This window comes from Apis laboriosa, unplaced genomic scaffold (genome assembly GCF_014066325.1).
Source record: "Apis laboriosa isolate Shangri-la unplaced genomic scaffold, ASM1406632v1 scaffold22_cov146, whole genome shotgun sequence".
In the NCBI taxonomy this organism is placed as follows: Eukaryota; Metazoa; Arthropoda; class Insecta; order Hymenoptera; family Apidae; genus Apis; species Apis laboriosa.
In genome coordinates this window covers 755527-777487 of record NW_025222414.1, presented here as the reverse complement: position 1 = coordinate 777487, position 21961 = coordinate 755527, and the positions used below count along the sequence as shown (strand labels likewise).

General features: G+C 26.9%; 2 protein-coding genes and 7 non-coding genes across 12 annotated transcripts; 4 read left to right on the top strand and 5 right to left on the bottom strand.

Annotated features, from left to right (window-relative positions):
• Positions 1-864: 864 nt before the first annotated feature.
• Positions 865-3817, bottom strand: LOC122713110 (spermine oxidase-like). Its single transcript, XM_043933262.1, has 6 exons — positions 3690-3817; positions 3222-3572; positions 2690-2881; positions 1655-1980; positions 1140-1418; positions 865-1037 (listed from the first exon to the last, which is right to left on the bottom strand). The coding sequence occupies exons 1-6, from the start codon at positions 3815-3817 to the stop codon at positions 865-867; spliced, it is 1449 nt and encodes a 482-aa protein (XP_043789197.1).
• A 1202-nt stretch (positions 3818-5019) lies between these two features.
• Positions 5020-16790, bottom strand: LOC122713125 (aromatic-L-amino-acid decarboxylase-like). Of its 4 annotated transcripts, XM_043933285.1 has the most exons (11): positions 16749-16790; positions 16187-16277; positions 15759-15882; positions 8155-8398; positions 7799-8032; positions 6802-6931; positions 6409-6669; positions 6064-6181; positions 5881-5968; positions 5515-5715; positions 5020-5431 (listed from the first exon to the last, which is right to left on the bottom strand). In XM_043933285.1, exons 2-11 carry the CDS (start codon positions 16206-16208, stop codon positions 5138-5140), a joined length of 1716 nt encoding a protein of 571 aa, XP_043789220.1. In that variant the 5' UTR covers positions 16209-16277; positions 16749-16790; the 3' UTR covers positions 5020-5137. The 4 variants fall into 4 exon arrangements, with proteins under 4 accessions (XP_043789220.1, XP_043789219.1, XP_043789221.1 ...); XM_043933284.1 differs by lacking the exon at positions 16749-16790 and having other exon boundaries at positions 16187-16344; XM_043933286.1 differs by lacking the exons at positions 15759-15882; positions 16187-16277; positions 16749-16790 and adding an exon at positions 15220-15459.
• Positions 7027-7098, top strand: Trnap-agg. Its single transcript has one exon. It is a non-coding gene; the product is annotated as a tRNA-Pro (tRNA).
• LOC122713148 lies at positions 7420-7543 on the bottom strand. Its single transcript, XR_006346455.1, has one exon. It is a non-coding gene; the product is annotated as a U5 spliceosomal RNA (small nuclear RNA).
• Positions 11935-12006, bottom strand: Trnap-cgg. Its single transcript has one exon. It is a non-coding gene; the product is annotated as a tRNA-Pro (tRNA).
• Positions 12410-12481, top strand: Trnap-agg. The gene has a single exon. It is a non-coding gene; the product is annotated as a tRNA-Pro (tRNA).
• Trnaa-agc lies at positions 13895-13967 on the top strand. Its single transcript has one exon. It is a non-coding gene; the product is annotated as a tRNA-Ala (tRNA).
• Trnat-agu lies at positions 14400-14473 on the top strand. The gene has a single exon. It is a non-coding gene; the product is annotated as a tRNA-Thr (tRNA).
• LOC122713152 lies at positions 14862-14980 on the bottom strand. The gene has a single exon (XR_006346459.1). It is a non-coding gene; the product is annotated as a U5 spliceosomal RNA (small nuclear RNA).
• Positions 16791-21961: the final 5171 nt, after the last annotated feature.

Genomic DNA, 21961 nt, shown 5'->3' with positions numbered 1-21961 from the left:
TTACGTCAAAGCGAAATGAGTATAGTAAAAAAAAAAAAAAAAAAAAAAAAAGAGCATTAATTTAGCATTTAAAATCGAATATAAGCGAATTAATTATCGTTATTAGCAATAACTTATCACTCAACTGAATCATAAGAACGTTTTCTCGACGCAATAACGTGAATTGCTTAAATGGGACCAACGGAAAGTAATAAATCAAAATGTAACTGTGTGTGTACGTACGTACCTGTTCGATTTGTAAAAAATTCGTTTAAAATATCTATTTTCCTTTCTGAAACGAACAATTAAATGTTTGTTATATTTGTTGTACGTGAATGTTGAAGATACGTGTAGGAACATTATCTCTATTACACTTTTGTGTACGTAATAAAACATATATTGAATGTAATTAAACACCGTTTAATGTTTGTATCTAGAATTTCTATCATTCACTTATCATTCTTATCGATTAAATAACTTTTTAGTTTTATCAACACATTTAGTTTTTATTTCATAAAAAATTGCAATACCTACAAAATCAATCAGACATTTCTTTACTTAAAATGAACAGTTTCCGGTATATAAGTGTATATATATTAAAGTTACAGCTGCCAATAAATATAATTATCAAGTAGAAAAGGAATAAAAAGATATATATATATATATCTTCTATAAGGTTTCCAAAAAACTTAACACTTCGTATTTTACACAATGTGTGATGTAATCGATGTTTCTGCGGTTTCTTTAAATTTTTGAAGGAATAATTAAAGATGTTGTTCGAATTAAAACACAATTATTCTGTTTTTAGACAAAAAAAAAAAAAAAAAAAAGAAACAGACACATTTACCATGACGCATACCAATTTCTTTCAATATTTGGACGAATTTAGCTTTTGACAGGTGTATTCTTTGGTGGACCACCGAATCGTTTCGTTAATTGTATTATCCTCTCAGCTTCGCGAATACCACTCAATCTAGCCCCATGTACTGTGCTGTAATGTCCTGGAATTGTGGCTTCTCCAGCGAATAAAAGAATCGGAGGTATAGGTTCGCACGTACCTAAGCACCGTGGAAGAAATCGTGTTACGTAAAGGGAGAACAGATGTTGTTATTATTTGAGAGAGAGAGATAGAGGGGGGAGAGAAGAAAGTTGAAATATACCTGGCAACGGACTAGCTAAATCACATTGGTGACCAACGGTACTCTCCAATCCCATATAACTGTATGAACCGGAAAAATATTGATCCATGCACCATTTGCTTCTGAGAAGATTTGCTGGATAGGGGAGTGTAGGATCACCGGTGAATTGTCGAAGAACTCTCGTTATTGACTCGACCACCTCCTCGTCGGAGCACAATTCCATATCAGCCGCCTCTCGACCGCAAATCCACGCGCATAAAACGTGCTGGGAAGTCGATAATTCTTCCACGTTTGAAATTCCTGCGAAAATATCGATATTACAGCTGCGTTTGAAAAAAAAAAAAAAAAAAAAAAAAAANAAAAAAAAAAAAAAAAAAAAAAAAGAGAAGAAGAGATATCGAAACAATTCTTTTTCTGCTCGATACGGTAAAACGTAAAATATAGCATCGTTAATTCTCGAGGGGAGAAGAAGATTTCTCTCTCGACGATATTCAAATTCGAAATGGAATTATTGAGGATGACCTTTGAAACGATACCTTTCACCCAATCGCATCTATCGGCAAGCTCGTCAGCTGACCAAGCCAGTTTAAGACCTCCTTCCTTCCAAACCCAAAACGGCCTCGCGTATTCCAAGAATATTTTATTAACGTATCCGTATCCCAATTTGCATATCGCTTCCACTTTCTCCGCTGGTAATGCGGGGCAGAAAAGTTTGTCGTGTTGGTGCTTCAAAACACCGAGGGACACGGTGATTATCACGTAATCGGCCGGAAATTCTTCCCCATCGCAACACTTCACCACTGCTCGGGGACAGGAATCGCTTATGGCGCCCCATCTAATGCAACTTACCGGTTTACAATATCTGATACAGAAAATATTACACGATTATATATATATATATATGTGTGTGTAACAATTTTTCGTAAAAAAAAAAATCACATAAACTTTAAAGTTTAAGTTAAGAATTGCGAGAAGAAGACGAAGAAGAAGATGATAATTTAATTCAATCGATGATAATAATAGAAATACTGTCGATAAATCGAATTTCGAAGTGATTTTCAATTTGGTTATATACGAATAGATATCTTTTATATACGTAGAATAATTTCAATGATCTATTTTCGGCCAGATATTCTAAGATAGGATCGCTATTGGATCAATTCAACGAGTAATCTTTAAACGTAAGTATATATTTATAGCGAAGGAAATGCGATGAACATACCGGAAATACTGCAACTGTATTAATGAATATTAAAATGAAATTCTTTCAGTCGATTTATTCGAATTTTAGAATTGATAAAATAAATTTTGACACCAACATAGATTGCTAATAATAATTACCATTAATAAATCTAAGTGCAACACGATCCCATATCGTCAAATATTCATTCGGTGCATCTATCAATTGAATTTTGAAAATCCGTTTTAACTTTGACATTTTGGGAACAAGATTGCTAAGAAAAGATCGATCGATGGGTATTTGTTAAAAACGGGAAAATACGACGATTTTTTAAAAAAAAAAAGAAAAGGATGGGAAAATGACGTTTCAACAATAATAATATTTAACTAACTTGAGAGCACAGCTCGGCAGATCTCGTAACAACGGCGCAAGTACTCCAACGTATCCAAGGGGCACTCTCACGTTTCCACCAGGTATCTCGATGTAACTTCCAAACTGATCGGCGGAAACCAGGGACAGATCGTCCCCGCATCGACATCTCACACAGTTCGTCATTCCGTACATCACCCTGGCTGCGTCATATCTGAAAAACGCAAAATCGATCACGGTATAGAAGGAGAACGGTTTTCGGATATCGTGTTTTTAAAAACGCAGTGATGTAAAGTAACGTTATTGAAAGAATCTTGTCCAATCCTAAATATAATATAAGAAGAGGTAAAGGAAATCGAAATGTGCAATTAAATCGGACGATTTATTNAAAAAAAAAAAAAAAAAAAAAAGAAAAAAGAAACTGTCAAATTATCTGAAACGGAGCAATTTAATATTAAAATGGCTGGTTGTTAACTCGTTAATACTTAAATATTATTTACAACTACTTTTACATCACTGGTGATACAGTTTGCAGTTGACCTGGGCAACTGTACCGTTGCTCCTCCGGGAAATTGTGGAGCTCCTGCTGAATTCGGACGCCCATGAAATTCAGCAACGTACCGTGGGTCCGGCCACAACCTAGGGAGAAAAGAGTTGCCGCCTGCTGCTCGATCTGTCGAAATGTATGATAAGCCGTAATGCTGACGGGAAGATCGATAGCACGGCCGTCGCTCGTGCAAAAGAGTCCACGACTCGGATCAGGCCTGAACAGGGGCGGTTTCAGAAGACCCTCTTGGGCAGCCAAAGTGAATACAGGATTCGCCACGCATCCACCTTCGATCCAGGTGGCACCCATCTCGGCCACCACGTCTCCCAACCAACACGAATGGATTCGACCTCCTGGTCTGCGAACAAACGTTATCCAACATATTTTATATACTTGCTTTTCTAGAAAAAAAAAAAAAAAATTTCTAATCGCGTATCATCCATGTAATACACACGCGTTCATAAGAATGATATACCTATCCGTTGCCTCTAATATCGTAAAATTTTGAAGACCGCATTGAGCCAATCGATGCGCCGCTGAAAGTCCGGCCATCCCAGCGCCGATGATTACGACCGTTGGTTCCGGTTTGCATGGATCTAGCATACAAGGATCCAATTGACACGATTCGAATTTGGCCAGCTTCGTACATGGTGGTATATTCTTTTCTCCTCCTTCTTTACTCGATGCAAAATTTCTATGGGTATTCAAGAAAAATTTAATTTAAGAATTGAAGATCTTATCGCTCTATTTAAAATTTCCCCATATTTCTCTCTGTGCAATCGGATAATTTGATAAATAATTATAGAAGACGATAAAAGATAAAAATGTCATTGGAATTATTACAGGATACCGTTGAATTTGACAGTGTAAAATTGAAAATTGTCGTCCGATTTAAAATTAAAAAATTAAAAAAAAAAATATTAATCATCGTCCAGAAAAATAGAAAATTGTAAAATAATTGTGGAAAAGATTGAAATTTGAAGTTAATTTAAAATTCTCAGTCTAAATCTGACATAGACAGTAGATGGAGTTATTAAACACAAATTCCAACCTCACATAAGATCTTTTGTAAAATCAAATGTCTTGTTATAACGTTACATAGATATAACGAGAAAACTTGATATTAAATTATTCATTGCTTTTGTTGAAAAATGCGCGTAGAATATAATTAAAAATTCGAAACGTGAAATTTTTATCATTGACATTAAATGTCAGTGACTTTTACTAAATGTATGACTGTCTGGATCTACCTTATTAGAACTGTTCGAAATGTTCGAAAGGATAATTTGGTCCTCGCACGTAGCATTTCATTGGACATGAATGATCGGAACTAGTGAATTTGTTCATGAAGACGATGGAGCTTTATCTTGATAAGAATTTAGATGTAATTAAGGTGAGTTCCTTATTGGCGAACGTTGCTATGAAGAGAGCATATCACACGCGCAAACAAACGACCATTACCGTTATGATGTTTTGTTGTCGAGAATATTAGTCATAGCCAACTACGGTAAAGATTTTATTTGATCCTTGGATCACGATAAAAATAAATGATTAAAATTATTCCTCCTCTTCGGTGTTTGAATCATAAGTTATATAAACTAAATTATATAAACTATTAAAACTATAATAGACTATAAAGGATCATAGATAATATAGTATAATTATATTCTATAATTTATGATAATATTGTACAATATATCATATAACATGAAATAAGTAATATCAATTAATATTAATTTTAAATAATTATTATCAATACATGTTTAAAATATAATTATAAATATTTAATCAAATTACAAGCTGTCTCTTATACATAAATATATTATAATTTAAAGGACTTTTATTCACGATGTACATCTAATCAAAAAGCCTCTATGATTTTTCATTTTTTATGAATTGTCAATTTAATAAAAAATATAAATTTTATGTTATCTTTTGCGTTTTCGATTCAAAGTTTAAGCATTCGATCCTCGTCACTATATCATTTGTAGATTTAAAAGATTCTTCCTTTATAGAAGAATGTTTCAAAGATTTGAGAATTTCTGTTGTATGATTTGTGATTTCGCGCCACGCAAAGGTGATATCCTCTTCGCGAGACAAACGACAACCTACTACAAATCGGACGATTATTTTATCGCGACACATTCCAGCTGTTACATAAATCTTTCTTCCGATTGTTAATCGATCGATAAGCTCCTTGGTTAAACAATCGTCACCCTAAAATTAATGATGATTTTTATTTTTCAATATATCAAAATTATTAAATCAAATATTATTTCCCTTATTATTTATATAGATACCTTTATTCTGAAACAACATAAACCCATAGATCTTTCGGTTATCATTTCAAATCTAGAATCACTTTTAATGTAATTTTCAAACATTTTAGCCAACTCAATTGTGTGTCGTATATAATGTTGGATACCTTCGATTCCATAAATACGTAATACGAACCAAACTTTCAACGAACGAAATCGGCGACCTAAAGATATTTGCCAGTTCTAAAAAATAAAAGTTAAAAAATTAAAACTCTTATTTAATTTTGTAAAATATATGATGAAATATTATAAGATATTTTTAAAATACGATAAGATATAGTATTCGTATATTTTTTAATTAAACGTTTATTTCAAAAAATAAATCAATAAATATATATATATATATACTCTGAAATCAGGCAGTCCAGATTTATTATGATTTAAATAAATCCTATCTACATTGAAAGTTTCGCTAAATTTCTTAGAATCCTTTACCCTAAAAAGATATAATAAAAATTTTCAATAAATTTTTATTCGATTCTAATATTATTGTTCAATTGTTCAATTATCATAAAACAAAAATATATGCACCATAACAATGAACAATCAAAGTTTACTAGCATCCATTTATGTGCATTAACATTAAAGGAATCGGCATATTCGATACCGCACATTAAGTATCGATATTCAGGGCAAATGAATGCAGAACCTGTAAAAATAATAAAATTTACAATCATTATTTTTATAAAAATATCAAAAATAAATTAAAATAAAATTATTATTACTATTACTATAAAAAAATATAATTGCTCCATATAAATATGTACATAATTTAAATTTATGATATCGAAGGAAAAAAATTTTTTTAAAAGAAATTCTGATATACAAAATTAATTTAAAAAATGATCGATGAAGATTAAAATTAAAATTACTGACCTGCATATGCAGCATCGATATGCAACCATATATTGTATTCTTTACAAATTGGTCCCAATTCTTTAAGATTGTCGAAAGCACATGTACCAGTAGTACCTAATGTAGCTATTACGCAACATGGTATCAAACCTTTCTTCAAATCCTCTTTGACCGCTTTGAGTAATGTTTCACCTCGAAGAGCGTATTTTTCATCAGTAGTTAAAAATTTCATGATAACTGATGCCAGCTTACCACCTTTCTCTACCGAAGAATTCGATTGATCTGTAAAATAAAATTGAAAAAACAATTGAAAAACAGACAATTTATAATTCTTCGAATTGTTTACGTGCTCTTCTTATTTACGTAAGAAAATTATATCATGATTGAAATAGGGTATAGTGATAGAATAAATACCAGAAGTATATGCAACCAATTTGGCCTTGATAAAACCTTCTTCCCATTCTGGATGAAGACTTTTTATATAGCGCACAGTTTGTTCTTTTGCTGTTAACAAACATAATAATGTGGTTTCACTTGCTGATCCCTAATTAAACAAAAATAAATAATTTTTAAAATTTATTTTCTTTTGTTATTACAATTATTTGATTTCTTAATAATTAAAAAACAACTGAATATAGCGGCTCGTTGGTCTAGGGGTATGATTCTCGCTTAGGGTGCGAGAGGTCCCGGGTTCAAATCCCGGACGAGCCCGTTTTTTTTCATATATTAATTTTATTAAAATATTATATCGTAAAATAATTGTATAATTAATTATCATACTTTTTCGAAAATAAATAAATAAATATTTATTTACGATAACATTACTATTATTTAGTGTAAAATATTAAGAATTCAAAAATCTTTATAATTAAATATTAAAACTAATATTAAAATATAAATTAAATATTACCATGAAAAATAATATATTTTTTTTTTATCAATTTTTCTTTAAATAAATTTGCAAAAAAAACCTAGGAATTTTGAGGTTTAAATACTTACAAATAGAATTTATGCTTGAAATGATATTAATGAACCTCGACAAAAGTCAAGGTACTATAAAAAATTTGTATGTAAGACTGATCAATTGTTCCCCTCCACGGAAATCTTTAGTAAAAGGCGAAAGATTTATCCGAATTCTGAAGGGAAACCACAGTTAGTAATAGCTTACATAACCCTAAAATTTATCTCATACTAGTATCTTTCTTAAAAGCGAGAAAGTTGTCCCTCTAGTGAGTATTTAAGATATTAAACATAGAGTCATCAAAATATAAACTTTGTTAAATAGTAATTTTTTATGTAATTCATACATAAAAAATTACAAAATTTTTTATAATTCATATTAATTTTTTAAATTCTTTTATTATTTAAAAAATGTTAAATTCTTTATAGTATTAGTAATAATATTATTTACCTCTATAACACCTCCTCCACGACTTCCATTGCAATTTAAAAATTCATCTGGCAATGCTAATGATTTTCCAAGCCAATTCATTACAATTACTTCGAGTTCGGTAGATACTGGCGAAGATATCCATGACAATCCTATACCACCAATGCTATTGCATAAAAGATCACCCATAATGGCGGGATAGGAGTTTGCTGTTGGATAAAAAGCATAAAAATTGGGGGAATTCCAATGAGTCGTCTGAAAATAGAAAAATTGAATTAATAAAGGGTAGCACATACAATAAATATCAAATATCAAATATTTGATTCTTTAATACTATTTTACACAAAAAAAAATTTATACGTAATGAAATTATTTACTCCTGGTAAAATGTATCGTTCCACATCTTTGAGCACTTCTTGCCAACTTTCTGGCTTCTGTGGTGGTTCTTCCGGCAACAGTTTACTAAGATATCCTGGTTCGACATTCGGTAGGACATTCATCTCTCTCAAGTTCTCCGTATAATTAGCGATAAAATCGATAATTGCTTTGCCAAAATCAATGAAATCCTTCGTTTCCATTATTGAAAATGATAATTTTTGATTATAGTAATTGTAATTATTTCTGTTAAATCAAAATGTTAAATCAATTAGAATAATGAAAGAGAAAATATTGAATGATATTTCATGAACAATGTAAAATAATTATATTTTAAATAGATTTTAATTACTATCTATTACTATTGTTACTTTCTTTAAAAACTAAAAGCATGATATATTTTTTTTATATATAATTAATATATTTTTATTTTTTATTTAAACAAATATTATTTTTAATCCAAATATTTTCATTGATAAATCTGACATTTTTAATATTTAATATTCATTCATCAACATATTGAATATTACTCCATCAAATTGGAAAAAAGAGAATTAATTTATTATGCAATTAATGTTATATTTTTCTATTTCAATTTGATATACTTTTTGCACAAATTAAGATTCATTTTCAATCGAAATATAACATGTTATTATTTATAACAAATCCAAATATGAAAATAGAAATAATTAAAAATATTATTTGCCTATAATTTTAATTTTTTACAAAATAATTGATCTAAATAAAACAAATTTAAATTAAAATTCACAAATTGAATTAATGAAACCGTAAAAAATCACGAATAGCAAAAACATACCTTTATTTTTGATATTAGAACACAAACTAATAATATTACAACATAATCTAATGAAACATTTTAAGAAAATTCTTTCACAAAATTTTGAAATCAATTTTTCGCGAATCGTAGAATATTTTTGATAAGATGTCGTATAAGTTGACACGAAATTTTAGATTGAAATTGAATCTCACTATGACACAGATATCGAGCCGAGAACGGTTCACAAAGAAATGAATTCGCCTGAACCGCGCTAAATGAAGTTAAATGCTGACACATAGAAAACTTTCTCCTCTCTGCTTTCACCATAATTATACAAAAAATTAATCCACGTGACGTGGAAGAAACAGAAAAAATTCTACATCTCAAAAAGAATTTCGCAATCGAATCGAACATGCTTTAATCGAATTTTTTAATAATTATAATTTTTTTTATAATTTACGATAAATTTTATTATTAAATATTATAATAAGAATTGAAATGATTATGAATACATAATGGAGTGAATGAACAATAATGAACAATAATATAGAGAATTACATAATTAAAGTACAATTATAGATATTATTAGATAACATAATTTATTAGAATTTCGAGTATTTGAGAAATAAATTGAATAGTCGAAAATAATTATATATTATGCAAATAAATTGGTGATATATACAAATTTTTTAACTTTCACTGTGATTTATCATTGATATATATGTTGATATATGTGTGTGTGTGTATATGTGTGTATGTACATATAAATATATGTGTATATATTTATTGATTTGTCAAATTTTAATCTCAATTTTAATTTCTAAAATATTGTTTTGTTTTTTATTAGATTCTGCTTCTTCACGATATAAAAAGTAAAAATATAAAAAATACATATCTTTCTTTCTTTGAATGATTAAAAACGATGCAAAGAAATGTAAAGTACACAAAAAATGTCCTTCAATTAATCCTAATAATCCGGAAAAGTATACATTCGATTCGTTCATGCATGACGGCCTTCATATTCTAAAGAAATAATATTTCTGATAATCTATATTTATTATCTACATTATTTTTTTTAATTTTTTATAATAAATAATAATAATATATAAATATAAAAAATAATAAATAATGTATTTAATAGATATTTTGTTTAATAGTTTTTCATTTTAACAAATATTTAATTAACATATATATATAGTACATATAATTTTTGATAATTATGTACTATAAATATATAAATTAAAACGAAAAGAAACTTGAAAAACAAAGTATCAATAATATTATAAATATTCTATAAATTGTTATTTAGTTGAAATTGTTATTTAGTTTTTCAAATATTCCAAGAATATAAAATATGAGATTTTTAAATTTCAATACTATATTGTTAATTCAAAATATTAAAAATAAAGATATTTTGAAATATACTATATTATATAATATACATATGCAAATAAATAAATAATGAATCAATTTATTTAAATTTTATTATAGAGATTAAAGCTAGAAATATAAATAATCAATATATATCTAATATTACAATTTCTACTTTGTGTTTTTAGATCGCAAGATAATTGTAATACTTTTTTAATTTTATAAAAATAATTTGGAATACTGCTCAAAAAAATCTTTATTTTGTATTATTTTTTTAATTAAATTAAAATTTCAGATATCTTATATTTTTTAATGTTTAGAGTTTAAAAATAGAGTTTAAAAATAGAGTTTAAAATAGTAATATAATAATTTAATATAGTTAATATAGTTCTATTAAAATATTATTAAATTATTTATAAAATTATAATTTATCACAATATTTATATTCAAAAATGATACATTATTCAATTTTATTAATCAACAATTAAAATTAATAATATCGATGAATAAATTCATGAACAAATAAATAAGTTAATAAAATTCATTTGAGTTTTATTAAATAAGTTAAATCGAATGTATGCTAATGTAAAATTAATGTAAACTAATTAAGTAAAAATGAATGTATTTACCTGAAATATTTGGAAATGAAGTACAAATTAATGTAAACTAATTAAATAAAAATGAATGTATTTATCTGAAGTATTTGGAAATGAAGTACAACGAAATACACTCAGAATAATTTTTAAAAAGATCAACTTTCATCCACGAGAGAATGAATTTTACTGTGATAATTGCGAAACCATCCCCTTTATATACCTTCTCTGAAAACCGTTATTCATTTACGGAATGTAAAATGATCGCATATCTATACGTATTATATTAGTCACTTTATTAATGATACGATTAAATAAGATTATTTATTTTTATTTATATTTCATTTTTATTTATTTTTTTTAATTTATGATAATAATTAAAAATGTTATAAATAAGTAAAATGCCGATTCTAGAGATAAATAAATAAATAAAATAATTGCATTAATATTTAATAATATTAATAATTAAATTGAATAAATAATATTAAAATAAATAAAAAAATTGACATAAAAAATATCATCATGGTTTATTTATTGAATTGAAGTTTTTGTTAGACAAAGAGAAATAAAAATAAAATAAAATAATAAGAATAAAATAATCTCCGTTTAATCTCCGTTACACGGGAGTTGTTCTTGCTTTATCTGAAGCAAAATTAAATTGTTTTTTGAATTAAATAAGCTTCAATTGATTTTGTGTACTAATTTTTATATTTGTTTTAGAATTTTCGATTTAAAAATATTTTACAAATATATTAAAATCTTATAAAAATTCTCTAAAAATTTTTTTTTTAAAATGTTCGATTGATTTACTTGAAATTATAATCTAAAACTTTTTCACATATTTTAATATTTCAATAATTAATAATATATTGTTATAAAGATATTATCTAGCTCAAGACAAAGTCAAATAATAATTTATTGAAAGATGTTATTCATTCATCATTTAAAAAGAAATAACATATTACTAATTGTACAATTGATAAAATTTAAGATAAAAATAACTAAGAAATTTATAAAAAGAAAACAAAAAATAAGTTTTTGGGCTCGTCCGGGATTTGAACCCGGGACCTCTCGCACCCGAAGCGAGAATCATACCCCTAGACCAACGAGCCATTTTGAAAACTTTTTTTATGTTAACCATCACCAAGCTCATGATTAAATAAATAAAATCAAATTATTAACACGTTAAAATTAACATTCATAAATAATAGTAATTCACATTCCTATATAGTTATTATGAACGTTATTATCTTAAATAATTTGTATTATTTTAAATAGGTTCAAATATCCTTAAAGTAGAGATAATACAATAAAATTCAATATATGTTAAATATGTATTTATTTTTGTATTTATACTATAGAAATAAGATGAAATAATCGACTAAAATAAGTATTTCGCTTAGTATATGAAATATATGATTATATATCTATTGGAGAACTTTATTCCTATTAGTATATTACTTATTTTTCATGATTTTTCACGATATTTGCGGTGAAAGGATTACTTTTCAATCTGGCTCGTTGGTCTAGGGGTATGATTCTCGCTTAGGGTGCGAGAGGTCCCGGGTTCAAATCCCGGACGAGCCCATATTTTTTTCGATTTTAAAATTTTTTTTCAGATCATCTGTATCGCTACCAATGTTCTCCAATTAAGCTTCGAAGAAACAAAATCCATAATAGATGGTAAACCTCTGAAAATTATAATATGAATATTAAGATACGTAAGTATAGGACACATATAAAAAAATATTGAAATATTGATAGAATATCGAAATGATAATTTTAAAATATAGAAATGAAATTTTTTAATAATATCCTTGAGTAAGTAGATAGAATAGGTAAAAAAAATTTTTATTAATTTCTAAGAAAATTCATTAATTTCTATTTAGAAATATCAATTTTAAAATAAAATAAATTAAAGATTTAAAAAAAAATTATTTAAGTAATATAATAATATAATTATTAAGTAATATTTCATTTTATATTAATAATATATATCTTACAGATTTTAAGATGAATGATTCATTTAAGATATTAGAAAATTTTTTAATATAATTATATCTTTTATAAATTATTAATTTTAAGAATATATTTTATTTATATATTTTTATATAAAAAAAATATAATTCAAATGAAACAATAATAAATAAACGGTCAATTATTAAAGAATTTCTAAAAGAGTATAGGTATAAAATTTTTGTAACAAAAAATAAAGTAAAAAAAAATAAGAATATAATAATTATTAAGCAAATGAATATGAATCATATTATATGAATTAAAATTAAATTAGAATTATATTATTCTATTTCTTAATATCGAAAATTATATATACATACAATTTCACAAACGCATAAAAATTTTATCTAATAATAGCTTTTTTTTACAAATATCAAAAACTAAAGCGAGCAGTATTTTTTATATAAATAGGAAAAAGTTGCTGAAATGGCATTTTTTTATATAATTTTTCTCTTGCTAAATAATTCATATTTAATATTTCTATTATATAAAAGAAATGTCACACATAGTTTTTAATCATTAACAATACTTATGAGTAATTTGTTAATAAATCATAATTACATATGTCATTTTCAAGAGTGATTTTTAATTTTAAAAGGATCGAAGTTCAAATAAAAGTTGTAATAAAACTTATAATTATGCAATAAATAAAAAAGGAAGAAAAAAAAGTATCATATCTAATTACCAATGTTTCCACGCGAATCCTGAAATTAAACATTACAATAAATAATTTTTTTGAAATTTTTGAAATGAGAAAAATTTTTTAAGTGAGTATTAGAAACTCTTTTCCTATTCTTGACCTTTTTGATTTTTCTAAAATAAAGAAATATATTATACTAATTCTAATATTGTAAATTAATAATACTGCATAAAATCTAATTCTAAATCTTAAATGGATGTTTTCATTTAAAAATATAATCTCTATCTAGATTTGTATAACATATATTAAATAGAAAATTATAAAATAAAAACACTTTTCACACAGGGGGCGTAGCTCAGATGGTAGAGCGCTCGCTTAGCATGCGAGAGGTACCGGGATCGATACCCGGCGCCTCCAATTGTGTGATAATATATTTTTTTGATATATATAATATTAATTAAATTTTTTATTTTATTTTATCTATTAAGGGTATTATATATTTTATTTTCCAAAACTTGTAAAATTGAGAACTAATCTTCATCTGTAATTAAATCTGTAAACTAAAATTATTGATTTATGATTGAATTTCTTTCTTATATCTTTTTGAATCGTAGAATCTACATTTTTTAAACATCTAAAAAATATTTAACATTTTCGCAAATTTATTAATAGTTTAAATATAAATTATTAAATCTAATATGTATTGAAGAAATAAAAAAATAATTTTTATATAAAGATTATTTAATAATTTTTAAAAAAATATTCTATTATTTCTTGGCTAAAATAACTTAATATATTGAAAGTATTTTTTAGAAAAGTCTACGATATTAAAGAAACTTCGAACACGAAGGCGCCGTGGCTTAGTTGGTTAAAGCGCCTGTCTAGTAAACAGGAGATCGAGGGTTCGAATCCCTCCGGAGCCTAACATTTGATCCTTAAATTTGGTTTTAAGGATCAATATAATTTTTTTCTATAAAAAAAATATCAATTACTAATAGTGCATATAGTTTCTTTTTAATTATTAAATACTTGATAGTCATTTCTACGTAAATGCTGAAATTATATGTATATTGAATGAAATTTTAAGATTTATGGAAATTATTTCAAATATATTTTATGACAAAGTATAAAAAATATTGTTTTGATTCAAATAATTATTACTTTATTACTACATTTGATTATTTTAAATAAAATTCTTGACAGTCCTCTAAATAAATATAGAAAAATATATATTAAATCTAGCAGACCTAACTTTTAACAGTAAAAGAGAATCTAAAAAATCAAAGCAAATTTTGTTTCTTTATATCTTACGGCCCAACTTATGTCGGGCACACAAAAAATTAATTCAGACTCATCAATTGTTCCCCTCCACGGAAATCTTTAGTAAAAGGCGAAAGATTTATACGTGGTCTGAAGGGAAACCAGAGTACCAATTCACTTTCTTTACATCTTTATGTACATCTATATATAACTCTCTACCAGTGAGAATGTAAGCCACCTAGTGGCCATTTTATACATCAACTGAATTTAAAAACATTTATATTAGAAAAAAATAAACAAGAATACAAAATATATATTATAAAATATATTAAATATATATTTTTTAAATGTATTATATAATTATAATATTATTTATATTTTAAAAATAAATTATTTGTGTCAAACGTACACGTCAACTTATTGTTTGTAGGTAATACTAGGTAATTCTTCTCATTCATCCATTGTAATGATGAACATTTACCAACAAATAATAGTGCAAGCAACATCTGAGAAACGAAATTAGATATATTTTAGGAAACTGCATTATATGTTCTGAAATATCGACTTTGAAAATCAATGCTTCTAGTATCTTCTGTGAATCACTGTTGCAGTGATGAATTCTTAAGATTCTAATATTCTTTAAAATGAATATTTTCGATATAAAAAAAAAAAATAAAAAATTTGACACGCCCGTTTAAATTATAATCGGCGAACAAACACCAATTTCATTTTTATTCTAATTAAATTTAATTATACCTATTATGTTCTAAAATTATGAATTCAGAGTTAAATAAATAAAAAAAGAATAAATTTAATCTTTTTCGAATTAATGAAATATCCGAAATAAAAATTTATTCAATTTTTTTTACTTAGATCTTAAAATTCATAATTATATGTTATAAATTACTTAATAAAATCAATAATGATAAAAAGAAAATAAAAATATACATATCTAGTTTCGATACAAAAGCGAACATCATTTCTCCATAAAGAATCATCATTTGATTTGTCACTGTGTGGTCAAATGGTATTGTGGTGTCCATATTGAAATCCTTTCTTCCCACCTTGATATCTATCTCAGAAATCAGTTATATGCACAAAAGAAAATTAAATCTTTATAATAAATATATGAAATATATAAAATAAAAATGATTGTATTAAAACAATTCTATTCTAAAAACTTATGACAAGATTTAACAATAATTCTAGCGATCAAATAGATTTTAAAAAAAAGAATAATTTAGTTATCAAAAAATAATTAATTATAATAATATATAATAAATTATTTAATATATATATTAATAAAATAGCAATAGAAAAAAAATAAGAGAATAACTATTTAAATATTAATCTTATGTTATAAATAGGTTATATACCTGATATTTGAATTGTTCGCATACAATCATTACTTTTTCGACAACGATGTTTCGTCGTCCGTGGCACGATTTCAACTGAATTACTGAAATACTGAATTATATTATATGGGAACGAAATATAGTCGATAGAATAACAAATCATAATAAATCGAGCGTTTACAAGCGCGAACATCTTGATAAGGATTATTCTAAGAAATATTAACAGCAATGAATATAATATAAATATAACACAAAACAGAACAAAATATACAGAATACATGTCGAAAAGAAATATATAACAATATTCTATGTACATTTTTCATTAATAAAGTATTATCTAATTTTTATGAAAGTCATTGAATCGGCTAATATTTCCTAGAAATTATATTAAACAACAAACGACAAATAACAATACTATTGCACAATAGAAATCATAATCATAAAACAAAATATATAAAAATCAAATTTATAACACAAACTACCGGTCACAAATAAACGATCGATGTAAAATGGTAAAAAAACTGCAAAAAATTATTTGATTTTGCTATAATAAACCTTGATAAATAATTAAACAAACACATACAGATTAATCAAGACTAATAATTTATAATTATTACGATATTAATAAAAATTCCATGCATTTACGCGATTTGTATCTGCGTAATACATAAAACTACTATAATTTTTGCGAACAGACTGACAACACACAGTGATTCGTCTAACTGCTAAGCTCTAACGGCTTTCTAATTGGCTGAAACAACGAGTTAGTGACTTTTTTACTAAGTCATGTAAAAATTGAAATATTATTATTAGAATTTAAATAAAATAATATAATAATTTTTATCTATATTTTATGAAAATTCGATATCACATGACTTTATTTCTGTAACATTTTATATTTATAAAAATGTAATGAAAATATACGATTTTATGCAAATGATTTTGTGGAATATAATAATCAATAAGTTTGCAATTTTTTATTTTTATTTGTAATACTTTCATAATATAAATCTTAAATTAATATTAAACATTGTTATACTTATTTTTATAAAAATCTTATTTTATTAATTTATTTATCTATTTATTTATTTATATACTCATTCGTTTATATTCATTTATTTATTATATATTATAAAATATTTTTTTATTTATTCAAAATTATAAATTTTTATAATGATTAATTTCTTTACAATTGTTAATTAATATTAAATTTTTGTTATAAGAATTAAATTATCATTTTATTTACTATTGCGTTTCAGATTTTTTACTATTATATTTCTGAATTTTTATTTTTAAAGAATATTTTTATATATTTAATTTTTTTATAATTTTTATATATATAATATTTAATTTTCCATCCAGTTATAAATAAACAAGAAACCAATTAGAGTAGTAGTAATTAGTTTCATTTCAACCAATTAGAGAGTTGCTAAACGAACCACTGATACATGGTGTCATTCTCGTCTCGAAAATTATTGTGACAGGACGTATCACAGGTTCGAATTACGTGATCTCTACGCAGTAAGTAATTTTATTCTTATTCTATTACCTATTAATAAATATTGTATTTATTTGATAATTCATTCAATATTATATTAACAAAATTAATTAACTTCGAGTTTCTTTATGCTTTTTCTTTCGATTGTATCTTCGATTTTTAGCTTGTCGAACTATCAAACAAATCTTAATTTATAATTCGATAATTGATCATGGTGTAGGATGTCATTTTATTATCGATAATTGTTTTTATAATTTAGACGTGTAATTTTTTTTCTTGAGATGTGTGATTTATCTGTTACATAGTATTATTTATTTATTTCCATAGTTATTCTTTATTATTAGTAGATTGTTCTTTATTTAATACATGTTATTATGTTTCTTATTATAATTGGAAATCTGGCTAATTTATTTTTTTTTCTTTATTTTTTCTTTTCTTTTTCATCATTTTAAGAATGTAGGTTAGAGTTATAAATAATCATTATGTATTATCAAAATGAATTGATTATTATTTTATATTCGATTAACTCAATATATTTTATATATTTATTTAAAAATTTATATTTTCTTTTGTTTAGATTATTAGTTGATTATTGGTGTAAGAAGGCGGGAAAAATTCCAATATGGACGCCATGAAGAAGCTTGATATTTTATGTGCGCGCGCAATACAATCGGTAGTGTCAGTGTTTGTTTCGTGATAATATTCTTAATATTCTTTAGAGCACGATAATTCTAATTAAATTTAAATTTAATTATAACAGTTGCGAATATAGAGCCAACGTTTTTTTGCCAATTGTAATTTAAACAACTATATTTATTTATTTTATAAATATTTGTTTTTACATATTAGAATCAGTGGTTTAAAAAAATAAAAGTTCCCATGGATCACGGCAACATCGATGACAATGCAGATTGTTCGTATCTAATAGTGAGTTGCATAGTTTAATCTTTATTTTTCTTTTATTTATTTATTTTTTTTTTTTTTAATTTAATATATTAATATCGAAAAACGAAAAAAAAGATATGCTATTTATGTTTAGTTTAAATTTATATTAAAAAAATTATTATATTTTATTAGTCCTTATATCTTTTTTTTCTCAGCATTCGTAGTATTCAGTATTAAGTATTGTAAATGATTAATTATTGTAAATATTAATATAAATTAATATGATGAATATAATTTCTGTATTGATCATAATGAATTATAGAGGGCGTCAGAAACACTTTGACGTCGGTATTTCAGAACACTAAGTGACACTAAGTTCCATAAGATGTCACGTCTATTCTGTACCCATGTAATCATCAAGTAGTAAGTCTTATTGATAATTCAGAAAACTATGAATAGGTTATGAATATTTATAGTTTTCTTGTTTTACATAAAAACAACGATAAACTCTTATTTATATTAAATTAAGGTTTTTTTTTAATCATATTTTGAAATTGCTAATTATATGAATATTATTACAATAACATATATAATGATATTATAGAAAAAATAAAAAATCGAAATTTTTCGTGGTTATAAATAAAAAATGACATATTTTTAATAAATAAAAACATATTTCTATTTTAATATTATAAAGAGATATTTTTTTCTTTGTTCCAATTGCGCAATGTTATTACAAAATAATATTTATTCTATATTATTTAAATATTTTAGAAATTTATAAAAAAAAATTAGTTATTATTGAATTTAATTTTAATTAAAAACATGTTTAGTGTTTCACAATACAAATAAATTTCTCTTAGTTCTTCCTCTATTTATCATCTTTCCATATTATTGAGAGCTTATTTATTTCACATTGCTGTTTTGCGTTGAAAAATGTGCAGCAATAAACAAAATAAATTCGTGCAATATATTTCGCAATATATTATGAACATATAAAATTAAGAAAATAAAAGATTTTTTTTTACAAAATAACAAACATTTCCTTTTTTAAAAGAAACATATCTTTTATAAACAATTCTAAACTTTAATTGAAAACAATATATATTATCTATTAACACGAAGTTGAAACGTGCATTATTTTTATTTTGCACGCGATTGTCTAAGTTTTTATATATATACTACCCACTAGAATATTGTAGATACAATCTATCAATTAGAAATTTCTTCTCCAAAGATTTTATTGTTCTTCGAAAGAAGTAAAGAACGAAATTATCATTATTCTTTCTCTCCATATATATATATAAATCGATTATCATTAAATGCAATCTTATTTAATCGTTTAATCGTTATGATACGTTGAATTATCAAAAACGTATCCTGTTAAAAATTCAAAAATTTTTTTTTTTTCGAATCTCCTATTGTTCTCCGTATCTCGCAAATCTGATCCGACACGATATCTTCCTTTTCCCCGTCCATGTTAAATCCCATCGATAACTCGCGGAACAGTCATTGTCCAATGGACGTTGAGGATTAATGTTTCGACAGAGCGACAGGTTCGCGTGTCGCGTGTTGGAACGAGCGCGTGAAAAAGCGTGACGAACGGTGCGGAATGCGCTGTGTGGTGCGGCCGCGTCTTGCAACAGGCAACGAGCCACGCATGCAGATGAACTCGCGGGTTACGTCGATACCCCAGCAGCAGGGGGTTGATTCCGTCGATTGAAAAAGAGACAGCCGATAACAGCGCGAAGGGTAGATGAAATGGAGGTTCGTTTACCCCTAGAAGAGTCACTCTGTCCTCATCGATCCTCATCCTCCGCCTTCTCCACGGGCGTCTCCTCTTTTACCCCCTGCTGTATACTCCCTCTCTCGCGCCACCATCCTCGTAGCGCCTCATTCTATTTCTACTTCCACCCCCTATGTACGGTATCTCCCCTACCTACAGAATCGCCGATCGTATCGTCTCTGTCGCGCTTCTCGCCACCGCATATATACTCCCTCGTGGTCTCGCCGTCCCTCCGCGTATCTTTGTTGCACTTGGCCCGCCACTCCCGTCAGCATCGCGAAGAAATTCACTTTCGCGAAAAAAAGAGCCCGCGAAAAATCGATGCTTGCCGCCCATTGGCCGTGTGGCCGGTGGATCGTGGCTGCATTGGCGCTCGTCGCCTCGCGGGCGTGGCTTAAAGATGAGCTCTCGCTATGTCATCGCTTATATTGATCCTATAGTCGGGCAACCCGGTGTGGAGAACGCGGCGTGTGTGGCGTGGGTGCTCGCACACCGACTCGCGATCCACACGCGCGCACGGCCCACGCTCCGATCCGTGCACGCGCGGCCGAGCACACGTCCATCGTCCACCAGACGCGCGTTCCATTTCCGTTTCCACGCTCACCTGTCGGAGGAACGCCGTCAACCGGGCTCGAGTCCGCGTTTCTACGCGTGGAACGCAACTCCAGGTGTCTAAAAACAGTCTAAATGGGAGGGGAGGAGGGGACCATGCAAAAATACCTCGGCCGTGTGACGAGGATGGTATGCCGTCGTTCCTTTTTCCTCTATGGAAGAAACACGAGTGTTGCGCACCAACGAACGCAATTTTGGTTGGGAAGCCGTCGCGCTTTCGGTTTAACGCGCTTTCTCATCGATAGAATGGAAATGAAAAGGGGTCTTAGTCTTTGCGAGAATGGTTGAAAGTATCGCTTTTAAATAGAGTGGTTGTGCGTGAAAATATAAATAATTTAAATATTACGGCACATCCATCCACGTAAACGTATATTGAAAAAAAAAAGGTTAAAAACGTTGAAACGAAGAATCGTTATGCCGATTAGGAAAATATCGTCGATTTCATCATCTGTTACGGGGAGTAATGCAAGAAGTAAACCTCGGATAAGACTTTCTGTCGATACTTGAATCTTTCATTCACTGTTGAATTATCGAATCGAAGGATTTCGAGGTCTATAATCTCGAAGAATACGTAGAGGGAAAGCTCGTGATTAATTTATCTACTAGGAAGTCTCTTCATTATGAACGGCATATATATTTGGGTTAATGGTGCCAGCTGGTTTGAAGCCAGGATAGACTTCGAGGTGGATATGTGGTAAGACGTAAGTGTTCGAATCTTCGTATAAGTTCTTCCCCATTTTATACAACGGACACCTTTCTAGCTGTAAAAAGTAATAAAACATTTGTAAATTACGGAAAAGGAAAAGATTCGTAATAAAAATATACAATTTACATATGTTTAATGAGCTTTAGAATTTTTTCCATTTTATGATAGATCATTTTTATCGATAAATAAAATCCATATTGATCTATCAATAGCAATTAACGTGTTATAAATTCTATACTAAATGATTCATAGAATTCGAATAACACTTGTATAAAACACTTATGTTCGTACAATTAATACAATTATATA

Coding starts and splice junctions, on each gene's coding strand:
- LOC122713110 (XM_043933262.1), bottom strand. CDS start 3,817: ATGCTAGATCCATGCAAACCGGAACCAACGGTCGTAATCATCGGCGCT. Junction 1,981..2,689: donor CTGCCGAGCTGTGCTCTCAA/GTTAGTTAAATA, acceptor TTTCTGTATCAG/ATATTGTAAACCGGTAAGTT. Junction 1,419..1,654: donor TAGATGCGATTGGGTGAAAG/GTATCGTTTCAA, acceptor ATATTTTCGCAG/GAATTTCAAACGTGGAAGAA.
- LOC122713125 (XM_043933284.1), bottom strand. CDS start 16,328: ATGATTTGTTATTCTATCGACTATATTTCGTTCCCATATAATATAATT. Junction 8,033..8,154: donor AACGATACATTTTACCAGGA/GTAAATAATTTC, acceptor TTCTATTTTCAG/ACGACTCATTGGAATTCCCC. Junction 6,182..6,408: donor TATCGATGCTGCATATGCAG/GTCAGTAATTTT, acceptor TTATTTTTACAG/GTTCTGCATTCATTTGCCCT.